Raw genomic sequence first — 20,359 nt, forward strand, 5'->3', positions numbered from 1 at the left:
CACCAAAGCTCTACACGATTGGAGCATGACTTTGATGCTCCTTTAGTCAAATCCTCTTGAAATAATGGTCAACCTACCACTTTCCTTAAATACCCCAAACTGAACTGACTAACTTAATTCCTTCAAGATTCTATACAACAGGAATATCGGTGGAGATTTAGTCATTGACCATGTTCACAAGAGACTTTGAGGTATTAAAGGCATCAAGGCGTTCAGAGACAGTGTGGGAAAAAGACATTGAGGCACAGCTCAGCCATGATCATATTGAAAGGCAGAACAGTCTGGAGGGGCCAAATGACCTACTGGAAGGCTTCATCCATTAACACTGCCCTTGGCACTAACACCTTCTCTGCTTGGTTTTGAATGACAGATTCTACACAACCCAGTAGAAACTAGATTCCAGCCAGTCATTTAATCTCAGCCCTGCACACATCAGAGCCCAGAGTAAAATCCCACAGTGTCTTCCATGAGTATTGTGTAGGACTTCAAGCCAGCCACAGGTCTGACACAAAAATGATTGGAGCCCATTGTAACATACTTCACCCTGACTGCATGCATTGGGATCTCACCTTTTGAAATGTCTTTACTGAACGTCGGAGACTGAAAGGTGAATGGCTGAGTGGCCTCTTCCTCTGTATTACCCACTGTCACGCTGCTATCTGTGGAAAAACAGGAAGAGTGCACGATCAGATGTGGCTCATATGACAAGTACTTTATCGAGAGCTGAAGTATTTTGACATGCCCTGAAAGATGGCGTCTAAACAAAGTTCATTTTCCCTTCGCAATGGAAATCTACAAACAGCCGAGGTGGAAAACACTGCGGAGAGAATCAGGGTAACAGATTGATTTCAGGCATGAAACCATTACAGTTGATGAAACCCATGTGTGCTGCAAGTTAAGTAAAGCATACTGAGTAAAACCAGTTTCTGTGCTGTAAATCTACTTTCATTTACACTGCACTGGTCCCATCATTTGCTGAAGACTGCCAGTCTGGCATTCAGTGGCAAACTTCATGTTCTGCAGGCCGTGCTCAGGGAGGCACTACAATTTTGCACCATAATAATTTTATTGCTTCACTGCAGTCTTCACATTCTACAGAAACAGTCCGTGGTCTCTCCAGGAGCACTGAGAAAGACTTCTATTCATATCAGGTCTGACATTTAAAGCATCTTTCAGCTCTAAGTCTTAAACTCCATGGGTGAGCCTTACTTTTGCATGCGTCTCTACCGAATGTCGGAGACCGAAAGGTGAATGGCTGCGTGAGATCTTCCTCGGTGTTGCTTGTTGCTGCAGTGTTATCTGTAGGGAAAAAGAGAACAGATGTAAAATTGACCTCGGTCTGCCTTAGCTGTGAAAGACCAGAGTTAGCGTGTTCCATTCCAACAACATATCGGTCTCACATTCCGACAATACTAAGTTGATTGAATATCCCCAGCAGTTACATCAAAAAGACAGCACATGGTAGGTTCCACCCATGCCTGTGAACCAGATAGCAATAAGTTTGGGTCCTAACTGGGAGCTTGAGAGCACCATCTGGTCTGACACGTCTGTCTCCAGAAACAAGTAAAAAACCTGTTTTGACACAGATTCAGTGTTCTCCTGGGAATCCTGGTTAATATTTAGCCCTCATTTAATCTTATTAAAATAGATGGAATAGTCATTACCACTAAAGGTTGCAAGTAAGAACTTGGCAGTGAACAGATTGACGGCCTAGCTTTTTAGGTTTCAATAATTACTGTACTTCAGATGTTGTTGATGGGCTATTAAAAAATGTTGAGATGTTCAGAGATCGAGGTTGCTGCATAAATGTGAATTCATTGCCCTTTCTGTAATAAGGCAAGGTAACAGAAATAGAAAAACACCGGGGCTAGAAGTAAGGGTCTATGATAACATACAGGATGTTCAGCTTGAACAGGGCAAAGGATGCTGACACAGTTGATGAAAGCAGTGCACTCTCTGGGTTAGATACCGAACAAAACTCTCTGCAGACAGCTCACAAGAAGATAAACACTCTTGAGCACCTGTGGTATTGCATGGTTCTCTCTATTTACACTGCACTCAGCTGTCAAAGACAGAGGAATGCCTATCTGGTGTGGAAATTCTGAATCTACAGAGTAAAGGTGGCACACAGCAGAAAACTAGATTTTGCCCATTTCATCCCATCACTGTCACAGCAGAAGTGTTACACAAAGCAGTCAGCCTGTCTGTGTTTGGCTCTCGCTAATGTAAAGATGACAAAATTATGAGCCACCAATTGTTGATTAGATTGAAAGTAGTTCATGAAACGCTACCTCACCTGGAAGGTGAACTTGGAGCCTTCGACACAGAGAAGCTGAATAAGCAAATGCCACATCTTCTGTGATTGCACAGGAAGGTGACATGGGAGTGTAAAAAAAGTGTTAGGAGTGACGGAGGAGCAGACCTGAATGTTGTGAGCAAATGGCACTTGCAGAACACTGACAGCGTAGGGGAGAGGAAGGTGTGTTTGGTGGTACCCTGCTGTAGACAGCAGAATTGGTAAGTAAATTTGCAGATGACACTAAGATAGGCAAAGTTGTGGATAGTGCCGAAGGTTGTTGCGGATTACAGAGAGATATAGATAAGATGCAGAGCTGACGTTAAGGGCATTTAAATGGGTATTGGAAATACATATATATAATAATGGAATGGTGTAGGTTGCACATGCATCAGATTATTTTCACAGGTCGACGCAACATAGAAGGCCGAAGGGCCTGTACTGCGCTGTAACATTTTGGGTGTAATGGACAACTCCACATTGAGTGCCACAGCTTCAGAGAATGACCTCTATCCTCCATTTTTCTTACATCAACATCCCCTAAGCCTCTTCAAGACCAAGATGGTGATGGAGGAGGGCTCCTGAGATGGAGATCGCCCACTCCTTTTCTCACCATTTTTCATTTTGATTTAAGTTCCTCTTTTCTCTGTTAACTTATGGAGGCAGCAATGGCAACAGCAGCAGCAGGGGTCCTTCACGGTTGGCCACAAGGCAGCTGGTGTGCCCAGGCAGAACTCAAATCAGTAGCATTGCAGCTTCTCGGAGATCCAGAAATGGCTGGGGCCCTGGAGCTGTACCTGAGCGGGACTCTAGCTGGGGGTGCAGGAGCAGGCAGCCCAGAGGGAACTTGGTCTAGCCCAAAGCGGGGGTGGGGGAGATCGAACTCTCGTGAGGAGCGTACGTCCAGCATGGCCAGGCATTTAGAGAATGTGGCGTTGTTTGTTTTCCCACTTTTTTTTGTGAGGACTGTACTGTTTAACTTATTACACTTTTTTTTCCATAATTATTTTGCATTGTACCTAAGAGTCTGTATCTAACTACCTTTGTACTTAAGATGGCGTTGTAACTTGGAAACTTTTCACTGTATTCATGCGAGCATGTGACAATAAAGCTAATTCAATTCAATTTCCTTTCTGTCAACAGCATAAAGAACACCATTTTACAGTCTCTGTCAGTTCTCAGAAACACTTATATTGACCTTGAAACATTAACTATGTTTCCCTCTTCACAAATACTGCCAACCTTCCTGTTATTAATGATACAGAGCTTCCTTTGAAAAGGAAGTCTCACACTGTGCCCTCAGACTCTGAAATCCGTGATATTCCTTTCTGAAACCTTAAGTAATGAAATGAACAAAGTGCAGCGAAGACTAATTTTCTCTGACAAAACCTGTTGAGTACTTGTGAACAGAGTAAATGCGGTTAAACCTTGCTTACCCTTGAAAGGCTCTTTGTTGAAGGTGGGAGATTGACAGGTGAGCAACTGTGTGGGTTTCTCCTCAGTGTTAGCACCTGCTGTAATGCCAGCTGTGGTAGAAAGGAGACAGAATGAAATGAGCATCAGCCCGATGACAAGAGGTGGCTTCTCAGAGAAGGTATCATGGCCAAATTCATCCAACATCAATCTCACTCTTATAGTGTAGCATCTCACAGTCAGGATCAGAAAGAAATTCAGATGGACCTCAGAGGAGCGGGTTAGATGCTAATTAGGATGCCATATTGATTGTGATTTTTAAATTATTATTCCTTCCAGTGGGAACTGTGAACAGGATATTAGATTACAGGACACAGGTTAGCAACCTCAACTGACACCCAGGAGAAAGCATTCATTTGGCATAGTTAGGGGATTGAAGCCAGAGCTTTCTTGATTTAAATGGCAATTTAAACACTGGTTCTACCAACAGAACCTTGGAAGGAGGAGTGGTAACAACAACAAAGATCCCTTGATGGCGTGCATCGACATTCAAAGGCATTATCAGTGTAAATAGCCCACTATCAATCCCCTGGGGATTACCATTGAGCAGAAACTGAATCAGATCAGCTGTAAACTTGCAGCATCTACAACAGCAGGTGAGAGATTGGGAGCTCTGTGGCAAACTAACTCATCTACTGTCTCCCCAAAGCCTATCCACCATCTACAAGACACAAGTCAGGTGTCTCTCCTCAGTTCACCGACTGGGTGCAGTTCCAACAACACCCAAGAAGCCTGACATAATCTAGTACAAAGTTGCCCGTTTGATTGGTATCACATTCACCACCTTAAAGATCCATTCCCTCCACCACCAACATGAATAGTGACTTTGAAAACATTCCAGAGATGGGACGTGGCAATCATTGGCTATTGCCAATCCCCAATTGTCCAGAGGGCAGTTAGGAGTCAACCACATTGCTGTAGCTCTGGAGTCACATGTAGACTAGACTAGGTAAGGACGGCAGATTGCTTCCCTTTCAGGACATTAATGAACAAATGGATTTTTACCACAATTGACTGTGGTTACATGGTCATTATTAACATCATTTTATTCCGGATTTTTTCTTACTGAATTCATACTTCATTTTTCATGGAGGGATTCAAGCTCATGTCCTCAGAATATTAATGTGGACTTCTAAATTATCATCTAGTGATATTACCACTCAACTGTCATTTCCACACTTGAAATGACTTGGAAATGTATCACTGTTCCTTCAATGTCACTGAGTTAAACTCTTAAAACTCCCTCCCTGACTGAACTGTGGGTGTCCCCCTGCCACAAGGACTGCAGCACATCTGAACCTTCTCCAGGACCACAAAGAATGAGCAATAAATGCTGGCCTAGCCAGTATCGTCCAAAACCTGCGAAAGGATAAAATGCATTACGTAAAAGGACAGACAACTGGGAGCAAGAGCAAAATCGCATGGTTGGTAGCTTACTCAAATATCACAGCGCTGAAAATGTGTTGCTAGAGAAGCACAGCAGGTCAGGCAGCATCCAAGGAGCAGGAGAATCGATGTTTTGGGCATGGGCCCTTCTTCAGGAAGAAGGGCTCATGCTGGAAACGTCGATTCTCCTGCTCCTCGGATGCTGCCTGACCTGCTGCGCTTTTCCAGCAACACATTTTCAGCTCTGATCTCCAGCATCTGCAGTCCTCACTTTCTCCTCAAATATCACTGCCCAATAAAAACCGGCTACATGAAAGAGTGATTATTTTTCTACTCTGTTAATATAAGAGCCTTTGGAAGTATCTGAAGAGGAGCAGGAAACTCTCTCCGTGTCCTGCCTAATTTATAACCATCAGTAAAGAGCAATTGAAAGGAAAACTGTTTGGTCTTTGTGAAACCTAAACTGCATGCAAACTTTAGTTGCTGTGTCCGCTCACAAAACAAGTTATTATACAACAAAATAGCTCATTGGCTGTGAAGTGCTTGGGAATGTCCAGCAGTTGTGATGAGATGCTCGAAAATACAAATTCTTTCTGTTTTCCCCAAGACCCCTCCATTCTACCTCAATGTAGCACACTTCTGCCAATTCTGAAAAAGGTCACAGCCTCTTTCCCCAAATGCTGCTTGACCTGCTGAGTACTTCCAGTATTTTCAGTTTTATTTCCATTCCCATGGCAAGAATTCACACAGAACTAACTAGTCAACCAATCAGAACTATTCTCTTGTAGCAAATATCATTTGAAATTTGGCATTCCCCCAATATTCGACTAGATTCAGCACCTGTCTCTCTTCTCAGTGATATTTTCTATCAATTTCCAGCATCTGCAGTATCTTGAGTTACTTCACACTATTACTAATTTTAAAAATGTGACTACTGTACTCATTTAAATGATATTGTTTGAGGGATAAATATTAGCCAGGACACAGTGAGCACAGCGCTGATCATCCTCATGAAATCTATTATCACTATCTACAGAGGCAAAGGTTTACCAACTCAGTCAAAAAGGTGCAGCACGCTTGAGTATTCTTTCTCCAACAAGGCAGTACTCCGTCTGGTCATGGTTTACAGAGCTGTGGAGGTGCCTGCCCTCCTGTAAGGCTCTGAGACACGGACTGCCTACAGCAGACACCTTGGAGCAGTCCTAACAACGCTGCCACCCCCACCCCCCACTATGACCCAAACAGGTGCTCTACTCCCAGCTCCACAACTGCAGGCGAGCCCCAGCTGGACACAGTATGCGCTTCAGTGATACTGTCAAGGCCTCACTGACAAAGTGCAGCATTCCCACAGTCACCTGGCCCAAGGAGGAATCATCAGGGTCCTGCGAAACATTGAATCTCCTGCTCCTCAGATGGTGCCTGACTTGCTTTTTCCAGCACCATACTATCTATAATCACTGGCCCAAGGCCATCCTAAGTAGAGGAGCAGCATCCAGGAAGGTGTGGAGTCCCTCAAGACTAGCCATCAGGAGAAAGTAGAAGCCAACAAAAGCAGCGAAAAGAGCACGCTGCCACCACACCACCTCTTCCCGTGACCATTTCCTACCCCAAGTGCAACAGAGCCAGCAGAAGCCATATCGTTCTGTACAGCCACCTACAAACTCGCCCTGACAGTGGATGAGAAGGACTGACAATGAATGAATGAATGACTTCATCTGTACAATCTTGAATTCTCAGCTCCAGGGACAAGGAATACACTACTGAAAATAATAAAAAAACTTGAGAAAAGCACTCACCATCTGGCGTGTGATTGTTTTCCCTTGCTGCCTCATCCTGGGTGTCCGAAACATTCAGCGTGAAGCACTGAGTTGCTTCCAGAGCGTATGACTCAATATCTGTGTTCAAATAGAAGCGTCTCTCTCATTAAGTCAATCACAAAGATCTGCCACTGGCAGATGAATGACTCACAAAGAACTTACAAATATAATCAGACTGTTCAGAGTCCACCCAAGCCTCCTCCCACATTACCATCTCACCCCATCAGCATAAACTCGATTCCTTCCTCCTTTGTGTTGGCTTTGCCTCAGATACATCAATCTGATCTGCTTCAAAGATTCCAATTTCCACGTTCTCATTTTCTTTGCTAACAAGGTTTCTCCTGAACTCCTTATTGAATTTATTCATGATACGCTTCATGACACACACCTGATTAAAATGGCTTGGACATGATTCGTTAACTCGACAGTTCGGAATAGCAAGACACTTGGTTATAAGGGCATGGCACATTTGAGAAAGGAAATGAAATATGAGTTTCCGATGGTCATCTCTCTCTACAGCCAGTTACAGGAGGATCACAAGCACGAGTCACTATTCAGGTTAGCAAATATCTCTCTCCTCCCCTCACATGGAACCAATAGGATTGTTTCAGTTTGTGCCTTCCTCCCATCCGCAAAGTTACGTGCATCTTTCAGGACACACCACAGGCAGTTAATAACAAAAGACTGATGCCAGTTTGGCATCTGCTGCCACTGGTCAGTCTTGAATTAAATTTCCTGCTTCTCATTTCAATTACCAGCTGACCCTCCAACTTGCTGGATTGATTGGATTGTACTTTGGGGCTAAGATAGTGGCCAATTTCGGAAAAGAACTAGTGTCAATCTAGACCAAACAATTCATACCCGAGACTTTTGCAACTCACCTGGCTAAGGGCTTGATTTGAAGATTTGTTTTTAAAAACCCACAGATATGACTAGAAACTTTAATAAACTTACCATCATCAATGTCAGTGTCACTGTTCTCCTCCAGTGGCTTCCTCTCATTAACATCACTTGCTGTTTCTTTAGCATCCCCTGTTGAGTTTGTGTCGTGGTCTGCAGAGAGGTCCACGTGACTGCTTTCTTCCCTAGTACCTGGATGGATCAAGCCCCTGTCACAGGTAGAAGCCTCTGCCACTTGAAGGCCAACACCTTCGGTGAGATTGGAATCTGTTTTGGTGTCCGGTGGCAAGGCATTGCTGGTTAATAGTGAGTCCTCCTCTTCATCATCACTGTCCCGGCTGAAATGGGGCAGATGATTAGCAGCTGGTGGGGCACCGGACTCCCAGGTGGACGTCCTTCCTGCATCACGGTCAAGTGCGTCCTCCAGAACGTCCATTTCTTGGACAGTCTTCAAACAGTCGGAGACAGCAATGTTAGTCAGTGGAGGCGTGTCATCAGCTTGCTGCTCTTCTATGCCTGCCATTTCAGAATTCACATGGCTACTGTTGACTAGGCGCTCAGTGCAATGTTCTGTCCATTTTTCACCAGGTTCCTGATCTTCCTCCAGATCAGTCTCACTGTCGTAATGCAGCTGCTTTGACTGAAGATTGGAATGAGACGACTCACCCTCTTCTTCATCGCTGGAGAACGAGACCGATTAAAAATATTGTTAACCTCCCGAGATCATAGAATCTTCCGACACAGGATACAATTGACCCCTAACAATTTGTGCTGACTCTTTAAACAAGCCTCTATCCGACTGCACTACTCTATTGATCGTTCCCTACAACCTTGCCATCTTTCCTCCTTTCAGAGATATCAAACATCTTTTGAAAGTGATAGACCCTTTCAGGCAGGACATCCAGAGCAGGACATTGTGCTGTACAAAAATAAAAAAAACTCGCCTCATCCCTCGCCCTGTTTCTTCTCAAATCGATGCTTTCTGGTTACTGGCTCTCTTACCATTGGAAAGCTTTACACCAAATTTAACGTATTACAGTTCTGAATTTGAATATTGTTATTAATGTGTTCTACAGGTGGGAGAAATAAACAAATCTGTCCTCTCCCTCAACATCTTAAGAAACCTTCATGTCTAGTAAATCTCAACAACTTCAAGGCCTTAGCATCCTCTCTAAGCGTGGTACAGAATTTTCACAGTGAAACTTGGCTCCCCCTAAAACATAATTCCAACTAGCACAAGCACAGCAGCTAAAGGAAACAGTTAAAGGCTGTTGCACGGTGTAAGGTGGAGTTATTGGCACAGTTCAGCCCTGTTCTTACGACTCCAGTGTCCATCTGGTTGCAGGAGTGGTTTCGAGTTGAGTGACGGGGAGGAAACAGTAAGTGATAGTATTTTTTTGGATGGGGCAGGATAAGCCAGAAGCTTGTGATTTTGTGGGTGGGGTGGAGGCAAGTAGGGAGTAGTAAGTGTTCGAGTTAGTCTGGATGAGCAGGAATGTCTTCAGTCACAGGGTAGTGAACCTGTGGCATTGCCGCAGAACGCTAGAGGCCAAGTCATTGAGTGTCTCTGAGACAGAGTTAGAAAGGTTCTTGATTAGTAAGGAGATCAAAGGATATAGAAGGCAGCAGGAGAATGCAACTGAAAAACATTTCAGCCATGATCGAATGGTGGAACAGATTTGATGGGCCAAGTGGGCTAATTTTGCTCCTGCGTCTTAAGGTCTTACTCTGTCAAAAGTCCAAACATTTATTTAGTACTTTCCTCGGTTAAAAATCCACCAATTGCAACATCTCAATTATTCAACCAGAGTATGCTATTTGATTCTTCAGAATTACACCAATATTTGAATTCCTCCTTCAGGTTTTAGATGTTTTTTCCAGTCCGCTGTCCATCTCTCACTGCCCATAATATTTCATTTCAAAACTTTGGGAACACCCTCCCCACCCCTCCCTAGTACTGCAGTCAGAAACATCAGGGGGATCATTTCCATCACGATTGATCTGTTATATTGCATCATTTCCACTACACTAACAACATAATGACTAAAGGTACAAAAATAACAATTTTTTTTTACTTTTTAAGAAATCACACTCATTCCAAACATTATTAACAAAAGCCCACGGTTAAGATCACATTCAAGATACATCTAATGCATAACCCCATGGTTAAGAGCCTTGTAGCACACTTCCACTCAAAACAATGGACCAGGCTAGAGAATAATTACATATAATTATATAAAATTTACAGCAGAAAAGCAGGCCTTTCAGGTGTATACACTCTGCACTAGCTGTGGCTCACTCCCTCCATACCAAGACATCCTTCTCTGCCTTTCTCTTGTCTGTCTTTCAGGTAAATTGATCTTCCCCAGCAAGTGATCCCATTGTTCGGTTCAAAGAACATGGGGAGCTCTCCCTGTACCCTGGTCAAATATTCTCTCTTAATCGTTACAAAGTTCTCTGGTCATTTCTCCCACTGCTATCTGAGGAAGCTCACTGACAGCAGACTGGCTACCTACAATACAGCAGTGAGACTATAAAATAGTTTGGGATGACTTGGGTCATGAAGGCACTATACAAATACAGGTCCTTCTGTCTCAATTTATTCAATACATCACTAAATGCCTCCCCCTCCAAGGGTCCTCATTTCAATTCCCACCCCACTTCCACACGGAAGACTCAGATTTAGGAATCATACCTCTCGGGAACAACATGCACTGATGGAGTTTGACGTGCCATGGCACTCGGATGCTGGCCATCTCGGGCAGTGAATGGTGCTGGAAATACAAACATAAGACAGCCTCTCATTATCACGTCTCATCATAACTACCCAAGGGCCAAAGTTTCATGGTCCTTGGGGCAGTAAAGGTTTTGCATTCCTTTATTAGTTCACATGATGTTGTGATGTTAGCAAGACTATCATTTGTTACCCAACCCTGTTTGCCCTTTATGTGGCTTCCCGGGCTTTTTCAGAGGGTAACAAAAGAGTCAACTGCTCTGTTATGGGTCCGAAGTCACATACAAGTTGACGGAGGTAAGGATGGCAGATTTCTTTGCCTAAAAGATTTGAGGTAACCAGATGTGTTTTCATGGTCATTAGGCAGATTTAATTCCAGACTTTATGAAATGAATGCAGAGTTCACCATCTGCTGTGATGGGACTCAAATCCATATGCCCCAAGCACCAGCCTGGACCTCTGATTACTAGTCCAGTAACATCATCATCTCTCCCTAATGTCTACACTTGCTTTCCTGATTGCATTCAAGAAATAGAAAACTAAAGAAGAGGTCCCTCACGGTACTTACTAAAAAAGACAAGTAAGCATATTATGAGCAATGAACCAAACTGAAAATGTGTTGCTGGAAAAGCGCAGCAGGTCAGGCAGCATCCAAGGAACAGGAGAATTGACGTTTTGGGCATAAGCCCTTCTTCAGGCTTATGCCCGAAACATCGATTCTCCTGTTCCTTGGATGCTGCCTGACCTGCTGCGCTTTTCCAGCAACACATTTTCAGCTCTGATCTCCAGCATCTGCAGTCCTCACTTTCTCAATGAACCAAACTACCTGTTTCTAAGCAATGTTGAACAAGGGATAAAGATGGGCCAGGACAAAGCAGAGAGCTACCTTTTCTTTTAAAATAAGAAGTTGCAGAGGGATCTCTGAAATCTACTCATGGACTGATGCCACCTCAGCTGTAGGCATGACAGGTGGCACTTTCAAACATGCAGTGCTCCCTTAGGACTGCACTAGACGTAGCAGCCTGGAGTGTACACAAATTAAAGGAGTGGGAATTTGCTGCACCATCTTCTGGCTCAGAGGCAAGAGAGAGAGTTCTACTCACTGAGCCACTCCTGATGAGATGCTGTGGCTCTCTGACATTCAGATACAGATCATGTCGAAAAACAGCCAGCACAGAATCGTAGAATCCCTACAGTGCGGACATAGGCCAATCTGTCCATTGAGTCCACAGGTAACCATCTGGACAGTATCCCACCCAGACACAGCCCCCTATCCAATCTCTGTAACCCTGCATTACTCATGGCTAATCCACATAACCTATACATCCATGGGCACTATGAGTAACTTAGCGTGGTCAATCCACCTGATCTGCACATCTTTGGATTGCAGAGAAAAACTGGAGCATCCAGATAAAATCCAGGCAGACATGGGGAGAATGTGCAAACGCCACACAGTCTTCTACCTGAGGAGGGAATCAAACTTGGGTCCCTGGCATTGTGAGGCAGCTGTGCTAACCACTGAGCCACCATGCCGCCCACAGGCAAGTGGCTGGGTAAATCAGTCCTGTACTACCTGGAATTTAGAGAAATGAAGGGTGAACACAAGAGGAGCACACAAGAATTTGAAGGGATTCGAAGCAACCATTTCTCTCAGCTGAAGAGTTTAGTACTCGAGGTCAGCGGCTCAAGAGAAGGGTCAGGCATCCTGGACTCAGGTGCTGGGAGAAATATTTCCATCAAAGTTGTGAATCTTTGGAACTCTCTACACAGACTTCATGAGACCATTACAAAAAATCCTGTCAGTTCCCCTGCCAATCAAAGCTCGGTCCATTCAACTTTGAGTTGTGAATGCTGCTTCAGGGAGTGGATTCAAGGCCGGAGTAGGTGGATGCTTGATCTCTCAGGGAATTGAGAGATGTTGGAACAGGGTGAGAAAGTACAGTTCAGCCAGAAGGTCAGCCATGGATACAATGAACAGTGTTTATTTGGTCGTTTATGTCATGCATGAAATTAATGGTCACGTTTCCTACACTTTAGCACCGGCACCTTTCTGTTTAAGGAAAACTCTTTTCCTTGGAGTCCCTAGGCAGTGAAAGGCATGATGTAAATGCAGTCTGCCTTTCTTTACCGTGAGAAAAGCAAAAAAAGTAGTCCACGATAATCTTTAAGAAATGGATTAAAAATAAGTGCTGTCAGATGAGGAAAAAGTGCACAAGTAAATAATAAAGTTGTTGTAAATATGTCACAAAGGGAATGTAGTAAACAAAGAGTGGATGGCCACATTTGCTTACCACTGCACTTCCATGGTGTGTCATCATCCTCAGACTCCTTCACGTAGGTATCAGACCGAAGGGAAATCACCACCGATTTGGTGTGGTAGGGTTGGGTGGGTGAGAGCACAAGTGAATCATCTGCCGATTCCAAATAGTCACCGGCTGCATCATTGTCATCCAGCTGCTGGTCCCCCGAGCCTGGCTTTGCGTGGGGAAACAGGGACTCCGAGTCAGTTTCAGAACCAGAGTTTCCAGCCGGTGTTGCTGATGGTGATAGCAGCACGTACTGGCAGGCAACATCAGCAAAAAGGAAGAGGTCGCCGTCATTGATGGCGTAGCGGATGTCAGGCTTGAGGACAACGTTCTTGCGCCGGGTCTTGTTCAGGCTGTTGCAGTCATAAATCAGGTGGGAGTCGCCATCAATCTCAATCACCGCGTGCCTTTTGGACACAGACGAGATGGGGATGTGGACGTGACAGCTCTCGTGTCTACCGATAATGTTTTCACCTTGGTACAACAGAAAACCTGCAATGGGCACAGAAACAAACTGAAACATGTTTGTTTAAAATTTACAATCTGCAAAAATGAGCCAACACCGTCCCAGAGCCCTTTTTATTTCACTGCCCATGGTTCCACAAATAACAGCAGCCTTCCAGTTAGTCCCATACACAGCAAATGTTATGGTTCAATGGGTAGGATTCTTATTCAGCACCATACGATCAAACCAGAAACTTCAGCACAAAATACAGCCCAACACACAGAGACAGTGCATTGCCCAGACCCCATCTGTTTCCTTAGATAGGTACAAAACTCAACTTAACGCTTAAGTGGGATCTTGTCTGGAATTTGCAAATTACACAGGTTACTGTGCTTCAAAATACTTGATTGGTTGTAAAATGTTTTGTAACGTTGTGAGGTCATGAAAGATGCTCTCTTTCTTTGTAAAGATGCCTCCACACTCCTAAACAAAAGTTTAAAAATGTTGGCATGGATTTTGTGGATCATGGCCATGTTCTCCAACCATATCCAAACCTTTCATCGACAATCAGTGAATAGGAATGGGAGGTACAAACTCTAACCAGTTTTCCCCATTTTGGTGTATGACAGAGATGAAAGCCAAATCCCAACTAAAAAGGATAAGAAATAGCTTCACAGTCACTTGAAACCTGAATTTCAAACAAGTCAATTGTTCAAAGGATACTACTTGCCCAGTGATAAACACCACTTCAGCTAGCACGACATTAATGTTGTTAGGCATTCCCTCTTTGGTGACAATTTCAGTGCCCCATAAACAAAATAATTTTTTCACCCTCTCACTTGTATTTATTCGTAGATCATTCCCTGTTGAAATGCTTTATGGTTTCCAACCCATCTCCAGCTCAATCTGGTGTCACGAGGAGTTTCTGTCTTTACTGAGTCCCAAAAAATGCAATGCAATGTGTTTAAGGGCTTAAATGGGATGCTCAAGTTGTCATGACCGTTACCCACTTTGGTACAGGAAGGGGGAAACATGTCTAAAATCCAAAGTGCTGGGGTTAAAGATTTCACTTCAGAGACCTAAGCAACCCAATGCTAGGGTAAGCAAGTTCCACACTAAAGCAGAAGCTGTTTCTCAAACAAGACATTAAAATAGTCAACTCCAATTCTGTCTCCATAGATGCTGTCAGACCTGCTAAGTGTTTTGAATTTTTTTTTGTTTTGATTTCAAAAACTCATTACCATTGTTGAAGACATGTGCAGTTCAAGCTCCTTCCTCTTGGAATCATCAGGACAAAATTGCATGAATACCAAGTCTCAAAGCTAGCAATAACTGATGCTGCATATACTAAGAACTACTGTACACAAAAAAACATTTTAAGATTGGAGAGTCAGGCCTGCAACATGATTCATTTACACAAGTTGGGAGTTACACATATTCAGACACAGCTTTGTCCTTTACAAACAAGGAGACTAAGTACAGGCATGGTGCCTTTTTCAACAAAAGCTTAGGGAACTGCCATTCTCAGGTACAATCCCCACAGCAATGCCTTGAACAATCAAATTTGACTTTCCTTGTTTAAATTTAAAGAAAAGATCGGCACTAAACTGTTACTTAGATATCCTACCATGGAGAATGCACTATCAAAGAGAGTCCACTTGCCATCCAATCATCACCCTCTTCATATTCTGTCTAAACTGAGATTTGGTTTTTCTGAATTCTGTTCAGAGGGTGAGAACAGGATCTTCCCTTCACAGCAATACTCACATTCTGTCCTAATGCACAACTATTTATATAGTGCCATTAAAGTAACAAAATATCCAGGAACAAAAACAGAAACCGTTGGAGAAACTCAGCAGGACTGGCAGGATCTGGAGGGAGAAGAACAGTCTACATTTCCAGGTTAGTGTTCTAACCCACTAGTCTCATTTCAGATTTCAAGTATCTGCAGTTCTTTGTTTTATTTTAAAATATCCGCATGATACCCACAACATTATAAAACAATGTACAACACTGCATTTAAGAACAGAAAACCCAACCCAGAACTTGGGGCCAGCAACTGAATTCTTGCCCCAAGAGGTGGAGCAATGGTAATTCAGAATGTACAAGGGACCAAAATCAGAAGACTGCATGTGTATTGGGGGTGTGGGTTGAAACCAATTAGTGTGTTAGGAAAAGGCGAGGTATGTCAGTGAGCGTAGTGCCTTGCTGCAAAGTGAGACACGGGCAGCAGGATTTTGGATGCATTAAGCTATTTGAGTCTAGAGATAACAATGGTGTAAATGGGGAGGTCAGCAGTACAGAAGCTGAGACACAAGCCAAGGTAGGCAAATTACTAGTGACAAGGCCAGCATTTTTTGGCAACCCCATTTGTCCGAGAACTGATGGGCTTGCTTGGCTTTTTCACAGGGTAGTTAAGAATCAAACATGCTGCTGAGGGTCTGGAGTCAAACTTAGGCCTTACCACTTAAGAATGGTAAATTATTTTCCCTAAAGTGCAGTAGTCAACCAAGTAGATTGCCAAAGCAACCAACAGGGCTTACATGGTCACCACCAGCCTGGTTCTTCGTTCCAGATACACAGATGGAAATAGGCAGACAGTGAATAAAGTCAGAAGCTCATCTTGGGGTCAAATGTGACACAATGACTGTAAACAGATTGGCTTAATTAGATGGTTGCCATGGAGAGGTATGGAGTCAGCAGCTAGGAAATGGGCATATGGAGTGGAAGCTCAAAACAATGGCTTTAATCTTGCCAATACCTCTTTGGAAGTAATCACAGAATCCCTAGAGTATGGAAGCAGGCCACTCAGCCCACTGAGTGCACATCGACCCTCTGAAGAGCATCCTACCCAGACCCACCCCCAGCTCTATCCGTGTAACGCCACATTTCAGATGGCTAATCCATCTGGCCTGCAAATCGCTGGACACAATGGACAATTCCCCACAGCCAATCAATCTAACCTGCACATCTTTGGATTGTGGGAGGAAACCGGAGCACCCAAGGAAACCCATGCAGACACAGGGAGAATGCGCAAACTCCACACAGATAGTCGATAAGGCTAGAATCAAATCCATGGCCCTGGCACTGTGAGGCACTCGGCCACCATGCTGCCGCTGCTTATCCAGGATGAAGTGTGAGATAATTTAGCAACAGCGGTGAAATCAATTGAGATGGTGGCAAGTCAGATCTGCATCAATACACATGAGAAAACTAATGAACTATGGCACCAAGGAGGATCAGTGCAGTGGTAAAGAGATAATATTCCAGTTGTGACCAAACCAGCATGTTATAATATGGGCCAAGCATTCTAACATAATCAAACCTTTGTTGACAAGCATGGACACAATGTGCTGAATAGCCTCATTTTATGCTGTAAACGTCAAGATAATGCTCTTGGGGTATGGGCTCAAATCCCACCTCAGCAGCTGGTGCATTTTAAATTATTAAAATCACGCATTGGGAGACAGGTAACTAAGGTGGGGGAGGAAAGAAATGGCATGCAGGCTACAATTCCAGATTTCCAGTGTAGATATTCCAGTATTGGTGCTTTGGCATGAGTGAATAAGCTCCCAGGCAGACTGCACCCCTTCCACTCCAGAATACACTGTCCTACCCCCACAATCCCACCCTTCACACTCTAGGCTACATTCCCTCCCTCTCCAGGAAAACGCGAGGACTGCAGATGCTGAAAATCAGAATCAAAAATCTAGCGCTGGAAAAGAACAGCGGATCAGACAGCATCCGAGGAGCAGGAGAGTTGACGTTTCAAGCATCCAGCCTGCACCTCTCACCCAAATTGCATGCCTTCTCCCCAGCCTGTGCATTTGCTCCCCAGCCCCCACCAGCCTGTGGACCATTTCACTCACACTGTGCATTCCACTGCTCCCCATCCTGTGCACCCACCCCATCCACAGTCTGTACCTCCCCCTCCCTGTGCACCCCACTCCCCAATCTGTGCACTCCCACTTCCCCGTCTCTCTCCTCCCAATGCCCTGTCCTTCACCTCCCAATGGACCCTCCCCATCCTGTGCCCCCTCCCCCTCCCACTCCCCCTCCCCAGCCTGTGCCCCCTCCCACTCCCCCTCCCCAGCCTGTGCCCCCTCCCACTCCCCCTCCCCAGCCTGTGCCCCCTCCCACTCCCCAATCTGTGCCTCCTCCCCCTCCCCCTCCCCGTGCCCAGCCTGTGCACTCCCCCACTCCCCCTCCCCGTGCCCAGCCTGTGCCCCCTCCCACTCCCCCTCCCTGTACCCAGCCTGTGCCCCCTCCCCCTCCCCATGCCCAGCCTGTGCCTCCTCCCCCTCCCCATGCCCAGCCTGTGTCCCCTCCCCCTCCCTGTACCCAGCCTGTGCCCCCTCCCACTCCCCCTCCCCGTGCCCAGCCTGTGCCCCCCCCACTCCCCCTCCCTGTACCCAGCCTGTGCCCCCTCCCCCTCCCCGTACCCAGCCTGTGCCCCCTCCCCCTCCCCGTGCCCAGCCTGTGCCCCCTCCCCCTCCCCGTGCCCAGCCTGTGCCCCCTCCCCCTCCCCGTGCCCAGCCTGTGCCCCCTCCCCTCCCCTTGCCCAGCCTGTGCCCCCTCCCACTCCCCCTCCCTGTACCCAGCCTGTGCCCCCTCCCCCTCCCCATGCCCAGCCTGTGCCCCCTCCCCGTGCCCAGCCTGTGCCCCCTCCCACTCCCCCTCCCTGTACCCAGCCTGTGCCCCCTCCCCCTCTCCGTGCCCAGCCTGTGTCCCCTCCCCCTCCCCATGCCCAGCCTGTGTCCCCTCCCCATGCCCAGCCTGTGTCCCCTCCCCGTGCCCAGCCTGTGTCCCCTCCCCGTGCCCAGCCTGTGCCCCCTCCCACTCCCCCTCCCCAGCCTGTGCCCCCTCCCACTCCCCCTCCCCAGCCTGTGCCTCCTCCCCCTCCCCCGCCTGTGCCCCCTCCCACTCCCCTTCCCCAGCCTGTGCCCCCTCCCCTTCCCCCTCACCACCCTGTGCCCCCTCCCCAGCCTGTGCCCCCTCCCCCTCCCCAGCCTGTGCCCCCTCCCCCGCCTGTGCCCCCTCCCCCTCCCCCTCCCCTCACCAGCCTGTGCCCCCTCCCCCTCCCCTCACCAGCCTGTGCCCCTTCCCCCTCACCCACCTGTGCCCCCTCCCCCTCCCCTCACCCGCCTGTGCCCACTCCCCAGCCTGTGCCCCCTCCCCAGCCTGTGCCCCCTCCCCCTCCCCAGCCTGTGCCCCCTCCCCAGCCTGTGCCCCCTCCCCCTCCCCAGCCTGTGCCCCCTCCCACTCCCCCTCCCCAGCCTGTGCCCCCTCCCCAGCCTGTGCCTCCTCCCCTTCCCCCTCACCACCCTGTGCCCCCTCCCCAGCCTGTGCCCCCTCCCCCTCCCCAGCCTGTGCCCCCTCCCCCTCCCCAGCCTGTGCCCCCTCCCCCTCACCAGCCTGTGCCCCCTCCCCCTCACCAGCCTGTGCCCCCTCCCCCTCCCCCTCCCCAGCCTGTGCCCCCTCCCCCTCACCAGCCTGTGCCCCCTCCCCCTCCCCCTCCCCAGCCTGTGCCCCCTCCCCCTCCCCCTCCCCCTCCCCAGCCTGTGCCCCCTCCCCAGCCTGTGCCCCCTCCCCCTCACCAGCCTGTGCCCCCTCCCCCTCACCAGCCTGTGCCCCCTCCCCCTCCCCCTCACCCTCCCCAGCCTGTGCCCCCTCCCACTCCCCAGCCTGTGTCCCCTCCCCCTCACCAGTCTCGGGTCTCTCGCTCCCTGCGAACACCCTGAGGCGGCCCCTGGGCTCGCGGTCACAGTCTCCCGACTCCTCCTGCTCCTCCGCCTCCCAGCACAGCGGCTGCGTCTGGTCCATCACCGTACTGCCTTTCCAGGCCAGAACATTTAATTGTAAACTCTCTGCTCACTCTGAAGACAGACAGAGAAGACGGACACAGACACTTCAAAACTTCATCGTCCCTTCGCTCCCCCCAACTCCATCCGCGCCTGCGCTAACCGCCAGCGTTCATCATCACTGCGCCTGCGCGAACTGCCGCAAAACGACCGTCTTCACCTTCACTGCGCCTGCGTCAAGTATCTGGTTGTCAATGGATCTGTCTTTCACCACCCACTCCGTCTCGCCGATTGGCTTCCGGGTAGGTCCCGCCCCTTTCCCTACGCAGGCGCACCAACCACCGCCTCCGGGGAACGGCCTTGGGACAAACGTGGGTATGGGTTGGCAAACTGCGCCGTCCGTCAAAAGCGGCCACCAATCGCACAAGGGGCCTTCCTCCGCGTGGCTGGAGGTCGGCTGAAACGGGTCAGCGGATTGGTCCATTCAAACGGGCATAACCCCTGACTCTCCCCCCGTTCCTCACACTCTCCATCATCTCCTTCCACAGCCGCCGAGACTTACCTGCGTTTTTTAAATCTTGTTTCCCCCCCCCAAGTCATCGCCACTGGCGTCTCTGTCCTCCATCTTTTGCTCCGACCTCGACAGGGGGGTTTTACTTCGCAGCCGGCGCATGTGCGGAGCTGCGTTCCGTGACATAGCGCCGATGACCAAACGGGAAGGTCCTGGGCAGCAACTCCCACAGAGTCCAGGGAAGAGGGAGGGCTGTCATCTGCAAGTGCTGTTGACAATCCTGACGTGTTAACCCTTAAGGTCTGTGTCCTCTTTAATTGCAACTTTTGCAATTACCTCTCAAAGTGGTTTTTCCACGTCAATTTTCTTTTCCACCCCTGAACGGCTATGGCTTCACAACACCGCCTCTGCACAGCTTACGGGAGCTGTCAACCGCAGGACGTAGGAATAGGAGAAGCCACTACAGATAAACTCTGCCATCCAAGGAGAAGAAAGCGAGAACTGCAGATACTGGAGATCAGAGTCGAGTGTGTGGTCAGGCAACATCCGAGGAGCAAGAGAATCGACGTTTCGGGCATAAGCCCTTCTCATTCATTCAATGAAAACTTAGCTGATTCAATCGTTGTCAACTCCCCTTTCCCACCATTTCCCAATAACCCTGATTTGTCTACTCCAGCCTTGAATAAACCT

At 47.5% G+C, this 20,359-nt stretch overlaps 1 protein-coding gene across 2 annotated transcripts in view; it reads right to left on the reverse strand.

Annotated features, from left to right (window-relative positions):
- Positions 1-19,300, reverse strand: part of mdc1 (mediator of DNA damage checkpoint 1) — a 38,985-nt gene extending 19,685 nt beyond the window's left edge. For both annotated transcript variants that reach the window (XM_043678310.2, XM_087979152.1), the window contains exons 1-8: positions 19,063-19,300; positions 12,898-13,404; positions 10,568-10,646; positions 7,927-8,552; positions 6,952-7,050; positions 3,733-3,822; positions 1,210-1,299; positions 570-659 (exon numbers count right to left, since the gene is read on the reverse strand). In XM_043678310.2, the coding sequence (XP_043534245.2) occupies positions 570-659; positions 1,210-1,299; positions 3,733-3,822; positions 6,952-7,050; positions 7,927-8,552; positions 10,568-10,646; positions 12,898-13,404; positions 19,063-19,180 (1,699 nt within the window). In that variant the 5' untranslated portion in view covers positions 19,181-19,300. The remainder of the gene's footprint in view (positions 1-569; positions 660-1,209; positions 1,300-3,732; positions 3,823-6,951; positions 7,051-7,926; positions 8,553-10,567; positions 10,647-12,897; positions 13,405-19,062) is intronic.
- Between the last annotated feature and the right edge of the window lie 1,059 nt (positions 19,301-20,359).

The sequence above is a fragment of the Chiloscyllium plagiosum genome, unplaced genomic scaffold (genome assembly GCF_037043375.1).
Source record: "Chiloscyllium plagiosum isolate Xiang-an unplaced genomic scaffold, Cpla_swu_hap1 HiC_scaffold_35, whole genome shotgun sequence".
NCBI lineage: Eukaryota > Metazoa > Chordata > Chondrichthyes > Orectolobiformes > Hemiscylliidae > Chiloscyllium > Chiloscyllium plagiosum.